Source organism: Portunus trituberculatus, chromosome 39, assembly GCF_017591435.1.
Source record: "Portunus trituberculatus isolate SZX2019 chromosome 39, ASM1759143v1, whole genome shotgun sequence".
Lineage (NCBI taxonomy): Eukaryota > Metazoa > Arthropoda > Malacostraca > Decapoda > Portunidae > Portunus > Portunus trituberculatus.
In genome coordinates, this window is record NC_059293.1 from 8,262,498 (window position 1) to 8,273,503 (window position 11,006).

The 11,006-nt window shown below is 36.0% G+C and overlaps 1 protein-coding gene across 1 annotated transcript in view; it reads left to right on the top strand.

The window, feature by feature from the left end:
• Nucleotides 1–968: 968 nt before the first annotated feature.
• Nucleotides 969–11,006, top strand: part of LOC123515676 (protein tramtrack, beta isoform-like) — a 137,030-nt gene continuing 126,992 nt past the window's right edge. Inside the window, 1 exon segment of the mRNA XM_045274506.1 lies at nucleotides 969–1,023. Within this exon segment, the coding sequence (XP_045130441.1) occupies nucleotides 984–1,023 (40 nt within the window). The 5' untranslated portion in view covers nucleotides 969–983.

Below are 11,006 nucleotides of genomic sequence, written 5' to 3' on the forward strand. Positions count from 1 at the left end.
CCGCGTGCATTTGCCACCCTAACAGAGTTTCTCGGATGTGTAGTGCAGGATATAACCTCCTAGGAAGATGAAGGAGTGCAGTGAAGTCATCCCTACTCATATATTGTAGTAAGGTAATATGTTAAAGTCCTCCAAGTGTAGTATTTGCAACAATCCCGAGTGTGGGATGTTGTGGTTGAGTGTTGTTGCAGCGTGACTCAAGGCAGCGCCGCCACCACTCCCGCCAACACCATCGATTTTAGTTTCCTCACCAATTCACCTCTCTTGCTGTAAACATTACATGACAGTGAATCATATATTGTCTATAAATGCATTTGTATGTATTGAATTTATGCATAGAGTGATCGGACTTAAGAGTAGAGTTTTTCGCTTGACTGTCTAGACTGGCTAGTGGTAGGCCCATGACGTCACAGGCCTCGTCTTTGTTGTGTACTACGTGAGGTGCCGACCTCCCCTGCACCTCCATGGCTGGCCTCCAGCCTCTCCCTTCATCCTAACACCCTGCCTGTCGTGGCGTGGCGGCCAGCCCTGTGCCGGAGTGTCCAGTGTGTGCCGGTAAGTAGAACCTGGGCCGGAGGATCGGCCACGCTGGCCGCCGCCAAAATACGGCCATTCAAGTTGTTGGCGCGGCCTCGGCCTGGGTCCAAAGGGTTGACCCTTCGACCCCGCTAACTCCAACACTTCTGATGTGACCCCACATTTAAGTGACATGTGACTGATAAGTGTGTACCAAAGTAAGCAGAATAAGTGTCTGATATGCATGGCACAGTGAAAAGCGAGTGACAACAGTGGTGGTGTTCGTGGAAAAGCGGAGATGACAGTATCGGGGCTTCGCAAAGGGAGGCGCTTGCCTCCGCCTACAAAAAATATGAACGAGTTGAAAAGAAGGGGTCCATTTGCAGGGGATTTTGCAACGTTTTGCATGGGATGGGTGAGCGAGGGTTAGTTGTTAGCTGGTGGTGATGGTGGACACACGGGAAGGCATGACTGGCCGGGTGTGTGCCGCCACGAGTCCCTTTCTCCGTGAGTAATTCTCGCAACATTGCAAGTTTAACTCGGGACTTGGTGCTCTGTGGGTGTTATGTTCACGGTAATATTTTGTGGTGACGCTCCGACATGTGCTTGTTACGTAGTTTTCAAGAAGTGACACTTTGAAAACTTTGTTTTGGTGTGACGTCATAGGCCTATGGGTGGATATGAAAACTTTATCCAGTTCGTTGTTTGTTGCACGTGTCAGATGTCAGGTGATATGACAGCATGTTTACATGCCAGAAACAAGATACGGTTTGGATATCATGCATTTTTACCAGATGTAACCTGCTATATTGAGTTAAGTTAGGTGAAATACACAAACACTTGCCACTATCAACATGATGCTTGCATGCAGTGTATCATTTCATTGGTGACTGAAAATGTTCTTAGCAGGGATTTGATTGTCTAGTGATATTATATTTTAAAAGGTTACATTGATTATACATCAGTTAGCAGGAATGAGAATAGGTATACAGAACCACAAGTAGTCACAGTCATTAGAATTTCAAAACTTAGAATTCTTGATAAAATAATACAACTTTTATTCATAATTAGCTTGGGTAAGGGCTAGATTGCCTGAACAAGTTCATGATAGCATAACAATTATATAGAAACCACTTAACTGGCCAAATACAGAACTGCCATCCTAGTTCTGGTGCAGGTGCACATAAGTGAAGGTTAATATTTTGTGGTAGGAAGAGTTGGTAGCTGCTGAATTTCAATTATATTTGGTTGATGAAAAGTTTTAGTTTATTAAGTTTCTTTAAGTATGGAATCGAGCAGTTATTTTAGATCTTTATGGTTATTATAAAATTTGTTCCTTATGGTTTCCCTTTGAAATAGGAATGTTTTTTATTTATTTATTTATTTATTTATTTATTTATTCATTTATTTATTTATTCATTTATTTATTTTTTAAATAATGATTTATTAGTATGCAATTATGAAATTATATGCACAAGTTGATATTTACATTGAAAAGTAAATTATGAAATGCACTTGACATTAGGCAAGTAAAATGTAGTAATTAGTAATCCACTAGTTATTTGATATTTAATGAAAGAACGTGCTATTTGCTTTTAGGAATTTCTCTCTCTCTCTCTCTCTCTCTCGTTTGATATGTATATACCAGTTTCTTGGAATTTCTTCATATTGTTATGATGGCATAAGTCTTCACTGTCTGCTCTTGAGTTACTTCATTTGTTCACTACACCAGTCCTGCACTCTCACACCTTCTCTCCTCAAATCTTGTAATATAACATCAGGTCACCTTTTTCCTATGCTACATTATTTGTCCTAGTGTACATCTCTGGCCAGGAGTAATGCTACATTTTTCAAAGCCATTGGTGTTGTAGTGAATTATGATTCATTAGATGGCAAGAGAAGAACATCATTGTGCCATGAATGAAGGTTAAGGAAAAAAACATGTATTACCATAAAGGTTGAAGTTTTATATTCTCCTTGTCTTATTCTTTTTTGTTTTCTCCAGATTATGTATATTTTTTTTTTGTATGACAAAATTGTTTTGGGAACTGTTCAGACTAAATCTCACAATTCATTTACAAGGAGATTGTTGGGGTTTGTGGCTCAGATCAGAATAATGTCTTTAACCCATTTAGTATATATCTTTTTATACATTATTGCCTCTCTTAGATTTCCTTTGGCATGTTGCCTCAAGAAGTAGCTCTGGTTTACCTTGGTTTTAGGATATACCTAGATCTTTTCATTGTTATGGATCTTATGCGAGTATTTTAGCTTAACATATAAAATAATGAAAATAAGTGTGTGTATGTGTGGGTGTCAGGGGTGTGTGCATTTTACTAATGATTACTGAGTAAATATCCCAGATGCAGAAATAACTTAAGACTGATCCGGTGGTATGTTGATCGTACAAGAAGACATCAGTTAAGGTTAGCACACACCACGCGTCACATCACGCCTCATGTATAATGTGACATGGAAGAAACTGGTGCCTTATATAGTTAGAGTATTCCGAATGTCCTTTCTATTGTGGTTATTATCATGTGCAGGGGTCCTTCTAGTACTCTCTCTCTCTCTCTCTCTCTCTCTCTCTCTCTCTCTCTCTCTCTCTCTCTCTCTCTCTCTCTCTCTCTCTCTCTCTCTCTCTCTCTCTCTCTCTCTCAAATGAAGTGAAGGAACTGCAATGATGATGAAAGATACACTACTTATGCACTATATTGTTGTTGCATATGATGGTGATTACTTGAGCTGATTTATAAAAATTTTAGTATCTTGAAAACCTGTCAGCGTTTATTCATTATGCATATACACATACATACATATAAACCTAATTTCTTTCTTTCTTACATGCATGATAGCTTTAGTTACTATCAGGCACAATACATGCTAAAGGACATGAGTAAGATGAAGAATGAGAAGCATGTTCTTTTAACCTCATTCTTTTATTGGTAGAATATGTAGATGTCTTCAAATATTTCTGAATTTTCCGGTTCTGCAGACCAAAGTGAGTACTACAGTTGATAGCATTATTTTTTTTCTTGTTGACATTCCTTGAAACACTTATTGAGTACTTATTAGATTTCTTTTAACATATGGCTGCTATGAAAAAAAATATATGTATTAGTAATGATAGCTCTTGGATAGGTTTTCAGTGAGGATATAGGCGGAGGGATTGTGAGTCTCCTAAAGTCACTTAAATGCCTTGTGTATAGCTTTAAAAAGGCCAAAACTAGTGGTATTTATCAAGGTATTCACTGATTTAGAACGTAGGTAACTGACATTGAGGATTGGTGATGCGGTGCTAATTTTACTGGACTCACAGCCAAGGTATCTAAGATTTTAATCCTTTGTCAGGTGTAGAGGATTTAATCTCTTCTTTTATGCTGTAGGTAGCTTGTGTTCATCCAGCTGGGATAGGTATAAATTATAATCTGAGCAGTTGTGACCTTGCAACCTGTCAGTCCTACAAAGATACCTCGAGGCAGCGTGGGATGGTGTACATATATTCCCACCAACCCTGTTAATTATTCATGAAGGCTTTTGTCCTGCAGTGGGTAATGTAGGCTGATGATGGCTGTAATGCTGTAATAACCATAATTGGACATTGCCTTAGTGGATCAATATTAGGAAGAATGAGTTTGTTTGGTCTTGCTTTGAAATATCATGCCATTCATTTCTTTGCCTATTTCACTTTGTTCTTTGTAAGATTATTGTGGTATGCTCCCTCTCTTTGCCACATTTCACAGGGGTGTAGGCAGATTGATGTCATCAGTTTTTATGTTGGGTGTGTGGGAACCAGTACATACACCCATAGGTTTTTACCCACTGTTCTCATGGTGAACACAGGAAATACATACACTCTCACTGTCTTGGTTAGAGTGAAACATTGAGGTTACTCTCTCTCTCTCTCTCTCTCTCTCTCTCTCTCTCTCTCTCTCTCTCTCTCTCTCTCTCTCTCTCTCTCTCTCTCTCTCTCTCTCTCTCTCTCTCTCTCTCTCTCTCTCTCTCTCTCTCTCTCTCTCTCTCTCTCTCTCTCTCTCTCTCTCTCTCTCTCTCTCTCTCTCTCTCTCTCTCTCTCTCTCTCTCTCTCTCTCTCTCTCTCTCTCTCTCTCTCTCTCTCTCTCTCTCTCTCTCTCTCTCTCTCTCTCTCTCTCTCTCTCTCTCTCTCTCTCTAAAACACTTCTTATTGTATTCACATTTTCCATGTATGAGTGTTTACATTGAAGTGTGTTAATGAGAATTAGTTATCAAGAATTCCACACACACAGATTACATTGTGACTCAGCACATGGTCTATTCATGAATGTAGATAGCCCATGAGGATTATTGTGTAATAGTCCCATGTGTAATGAGGAGTGCATTAATTGTTTGAGACCTCACCTAGTTTGATATGTTTATTAAATAGATAATGGACACAGTTGTAGTCTTAACTTCCCATGGTTAATTATTCTAGGCAATGTGAGTGCAGACATGTGGGAACAACACTATTCTGTTTTATTTTGGTAGCATAATTACATAGTGGACTTTCTCCTTGTGGTTTTGCAGTGTGATCATTATAAACATGTCAGGAAAAGTGGAGTGATACCAGCATAAGGTTTTCTGCATAGTTTGGTGCTTCTCTTTTGCAGTGTTGCATCACCAGTGAGCTGCTGAATGAGGGAGAGTGTTTTGTGATAAGTGCCTGTATTTTCTCAGCCATTAGAGCTGTGAGAGATATCACTTGCAAAATGTGTTCCATATAAGGTTTATTTATTTTTTTTTATGTATGGATCAAGGTTTTTGTCAAGTCAGTGTGGTTCATATAGGAGTTTTTTTTTATGAGTAAGTCCCCTTTTTTTCTCCTAACTTGTGTGTTGTATGTAAGAATTTTCCATTATTTGTCATTCTTAACTTGTTCTGTATAGACAAACTTTGCATATTAATGTGTCTGTGCCAAATACTGATCTTAATTTAAAGCCTAAATTTCTTCTTTTGAGCTTGTCAGAATGTTTCTTTGTTTCATTTCATAACATTATTTTCTTTGAGTTACTGACATTATCACTTTTTTGCTGCCTGAATTCAGTAAGATGAAAAGATGGATCAAAATTAAATTAAAAACAGGTGAGAACCCTAAAAGAGATTAATAGAGGTCATGAGAGAGTCACTTCCCTCTCAGAGCAGGAGTGTGGAAATATTGATACCTCTTTTTCCCCACCCTTACAGTAGGAGATAGGAGCAAAAGGTACAACAAAGTACAAACCAATAAAAAAATAAAAGAGAAAAAGAAAAAAAATGGGCTACTGTATGCTATTTCTCATTAAACAGTGTTGCTAAAGTTTGAAATTCAGTTAAAACTTAGTTTTGAGTTTCATTCTAAGGCCAGTTGTATATCAAAGGTAATGTTACAGAGAAAAAAAAATGTACTTTATGCTGTTTTTCAATGGAGGTCAGAATAGATTGATATTTTCTTTGGGGTTTTTATTTATGATGGCGTGAAAGAGAAGTTACAAGTTAAAAAAAGACAGTTTATATAAACAAAAAATAATTAGATTAAATTGCAGTAACTTATTGAATACGTAAAAAAAACTAATGTAAAATGTTTATAAAAACAAATAAATGAGATAAAAAATGAAGTGTACTGAAACAAATGTAAATAAACAAAAGTGCATATTACTATTTACTATATATAGTTTATAACAGAGGCATTTCCTGACACTTGTTATTGGAGCAGGAAAAAATGGTTGCTGTGGGGAGATGGGAGGGGTGTGTGGCTGTGCTGTGAGGCATGACTAAGCATCTTTTTCATGCATCCACTGACCACATACCAAACTTATTATAGTGGTAATATGGGAATAGATGTAATTATTTGTGCATGCAGTTTCTTTGATAGGGGAAGATACAGCTTGTACGACGTAGAGTTAATAGGTGGACCAGTTTACTACTTTTGTTTTTACTCTATGCCCATAGAGTAAAATGTACTGAGAAAATGACAGGTGAAGAATGACAGTGTGTCCTTTTGATAACTTTTCTTTATGGAGTGGAACCTCACTGGACTTCTTCTTCTTCTTCTTCTTCTTCTTCTTCTTCTTCTTCTTCTTCTTCTTCTTCTTCTTCTTCTTCTTCTTCTTCTTCTTTTTTTTGTTGCTCTTATCCAGTATCCCCTTACATGAAAAAAGAAGAAAAATGCATATGGTTGTTGAAGTACAGTATATCCATTACTGTAAATAGTGTACTACATTTTGTGATATTAGCAGCAGTTAGTGAAGGTAGAGACCAGTTAATTACCTCCACATGAGAAATTTTATTTTCTAGGAAGAGTGATGTGTTGTAGAAAGAAAGGTTCTTATTTTCTTGGCAGAGTAATTAACTATGAATAAAGAAAAATGGGTGTTCACATGAAGACTTGTAATGGTTGTAACTCTCGTTTTTGTCTTGGTATGTCATTTATACTATGCTATCATTCTAATGCTTATTTACACTTTTAACATAAGAATTGTTGTTTGACTTCTAGATATGTACCAGACTAAGTGAAAATAATTATGCAGTATGAAGTAACTGAGTGCTCTAAGAATACTGAAATGATACAAGATAGACTGACATGTCCACGTGATATTGATTGTTTAGGAAAGACAGAGGGCATTACGTTTACAGTGTCGTGGAGGAAACTTAGAGAAAAGTCAATGTTAGTAAAGAAGTTACAGAGGAGACAAATGCAAATAACTTAGAATAGAGTAAATTGTTTAGAGAATAGATACACTTGAACGGTGAATGAGTAGAAAAAAAAATGAGTAGCTGGCTGACAGCAGTAGTTACGGATGGAAAGAAATATATAAAGAGAGACAGAGAGAGAGGTAGGACAGGATTTGCAAATTAAAGCAAATTTAAAAAAAGATATATAAGAAGATAGAATAAATCAGAGAGAAATGCAGTAATGACATAGGATGAAGAAAACATTCAGGAGAGAGAGAGAGAGAGAGAGAGAGAGAGAGAGAGAGAGAGAGAGAGAGAGAGAGAGAGAGAGAGAGAGAGAGAGAGAGAACTAGCAAGGTAAAAATTCAGATAGAAAATGAGAAATTGTGGAGTTGGAGAAAGGAAGAGAGTAAGAGTGAGTGAGATGGACTGACAGTTAAAGAAAGAGAAAGAACATGAGAGAGACTGACTAGCAAGGTGGAAGCTCAGAAAGATAGTGAGAGATAGGAGAGGTGGAGAAAAGAAGAGCGTAATAGTGAGTGAGATTGGCAGAAAAAAGGAGGTCGTAGGCTTAACGTTAAAGATTATGAAATGGCGACTTTACAGGGAAGTGACTGCGAGAGCAGGCTGCGGATTAATGGATTAACTGCCTCCCACTACACGAGATGCACCAGTGTGACTTGTGACTTGTGGTTATTTTTGTTATTCACCCACTTTTTTTTTTTTTTTTTTTTGTTTCTAAGTATCTCCATGCTTATTTTGTATGATTTTCAGGGCAGTTATCTTTTTATGTTGAATTTAGTGATTGATGTGTGTTTGTTTATTTATTGAAGTTTTTCTTTTTATATCTATTTTATTTCACTTTGTTTTATTTTGTTTTATTTATTTTTCTTTTTGTCTTTGTTTATTGGTCTTATGGTGAGACTTGTGTGGTTTGTTTATGAAATTTATCTTCTTTTATTTTGTTTATTTATTTACCAGGTTTACTTCTAGTTATTTATTCACTTCTATATTTATCATGTATATTGTGTTTATTCATGTGTTAGGACAGTTAGGTGGAGAATAGAAGGTTTTCACTCCATTCAAGACATGAGGTGTGCTGCCCTCAGTTTCTTAAGGCTTGCTCTATTTCAAGGAAGGTGTATTGAGATGTATTAGCAGCTTTCACTATTACTTTGTGCTAGGTGTCAATTACTTGGGCTTTTTGCATATTTTTTATTACATATAAAAAAAGTGGGGGGAAGAAAGAAAAATATATAGTAAGGTTGGTAGTAGGATTAAGTGTGAGGAATGTGTAAGGGATTAGAGAAGGGTTAGGTACAGATAATGAGTGTAGGATTAGGTGTAAAGGATAATGAAATGTAGGATTGGGTGTAAACAGTAAGGGATTAGAAAAAGATTGGGGCATTAGGTGTATAGGATAAGAAATAGATTAACTGTAATGGATGATGGAAAGCAGAACTAAATGCAGAGAATGTAGGATTAGTTAGACATCATGAGTGTTAGATTAAGTGTAAGATGAAAAGTTTGATTAGGGACAAAGTACAAGACTTTACATTATCCAATAAAGCAAATACCATAGATTATAGAATGGACAACAATTGGGGAAGACTACGATTGGAGAAAGAAAAAAATAGAATTAGAAAATATTAGAGTTTACATTACCCATTAGCAAGTATCATAGTGATCGATATGGAATAGAGGATAAGGACTGATTCTGTGGTCTGAGTATTAAAATATCATAAGAACAGCACATCACACAAAGCAGCTCCTGATACTACTGAGCTAAAGGGGAGCATGTGTTACAGCTTGTTGCCATTACAAAGTGTGTGGAAATGTAGAGGCATAATTAGAGATAGTAAAAAGGATGATAGTAGAAGTAGAATGAATTGTGGTACAACTGAAAAAAAAAAAAACCCTAACAAAGAAACAAAAAAAAGCAAGGAGGTTAATGATAGTGGTAATGGTAGTAGTGATTTAGTGTTTTGCCTGAAAGCATACACGTTATTTCATAGCAAAGAAGAAAAATGAAAAAAAAAAAAAAAATATGGGGAATACTATGACGATAATAAATGTAGAAGTGTTAAAGTATAAATTAAAACTATGTCGTAGCACCAGAACTCAAAACTCTTGTAATAACACTGCATACAATGTGAAACAGGTTGAACAATATTAGATTACAAGCTAAAGTGGTGTTCTGTGCAGGTAATATATAGAATGTATTGCTGTATGTATCAAGAGAAATGTGTGTTATTTATACAAATGTTGGTAACTTTCATGAGAATTGGAGAAAGGGTGACAACACAATATACATAGGAAGTATGTTATTTTATGTATATGTTATTTAGTTATCTATGTATTCTTTTATTCATCTATTAATTACTTGTTTGTTTTCATTTATTTATTTGTCTTGATTTGTTTTCTTATTTATTTATATATATATATATTTATTTATTCTTTCTTTCTTTCTTTATTTATTTATTTGGGTGAAGTTTTTGTCTCTGGTTATTAACTAAGGGATTAAGACACCAAAGATATATTCAAAATAAGAAAAGGAAAGAAGTAATATTGTGCCACCACCACCACCACCACCACCACCACCATCACCATCATCAGTCTACATAAGTTTACTGCATACAAAGATCTTTTCCAATGCATATGAAGGAGGGGTGCAGCTATGCCTCATCACACTGGCTTAGAACATTGGTTGTGGGATGGCAGAGGTGCTGGGGGATGCAAGGTCATATTTCTTGCATTTACATCTTGTACCTATTCTTTGTTAGACTAACTGAGGCTGCAGTGTGGAAAGAGACAAAGTCTTGCTTTCTTCTCTCAGCCTGAAATTTAAACTAGGGTCTTCTTGGTTATGAGTTACAGGATTTACCACTTCACCACTTATAGTAGTTTATCATTCTACTGTAAATATTAGTTTTGTGTTCTTGCTAATTTAAACATTTTGAAATACTATATTATATTTGAATATTTAATTGTCAGCCTCTCTACCTTTACAACTAAATGTCACACCAAGGTTAAAGTGTTACATAAGCCAGTGTGAATAGACACAAAGTAAACATGTTTGTGACAAGTTAGGATACCATTACCTATATTATATTCATGTACTATGTTATTCTTGTTAATTTCAGCATGTAGCACCTGTCTTACCTGTGCTGAATGTTATTAGGTTGGGTGAGCTGGGGTATTATCTGTAGTAGTAAGGTTTAGAGTGGCTGAAAGAGGATTTGTTACACATTGTTCTTACATTTTTTTACATTATTGGATCTTTTCTTTAATGTTCATCTTTCTTATATCTTCATCCATACAATATCACTGGGCCTTCAATGATTTATCTTTCTTTTTCATCTGAATTTTTAATGTATAAGAGGCACTGGCTAAGGGGAACAAAACTATAGTGACAAGACAGATCCTCCATGCTCTGTCATCAGGTCTTGAGCTATCTATCTAGTATTTAGCTATAGTACACAGGATATAAGTCAAGTTTCTATTATATATCTGATTGTACAACTCATTTTGACCAACACACATTATCTCTCAAAGCTCAGAATGGAAGGTCAGAAAAGAATACACAGAAGCTGGACTCAATCAGAAATAGTTACTGTAGGTGGTAGATGGAGTGAGAGATGATCTGGTGAGTGTGAGAGAAAGAGTGTAAAAACAGGTGTAATTTGAATTTGATAGATAAAGAGGTGGTTAGATGATTAGTTTTTGGGAAGGGTAATAAAAGAAAGAGGAATATTGGGTGGTAAAAAGTAGAGGGAATGACCAAGAAAGTTACAGAGATGTTAAGGAAGGGAAGTGCTGGATTC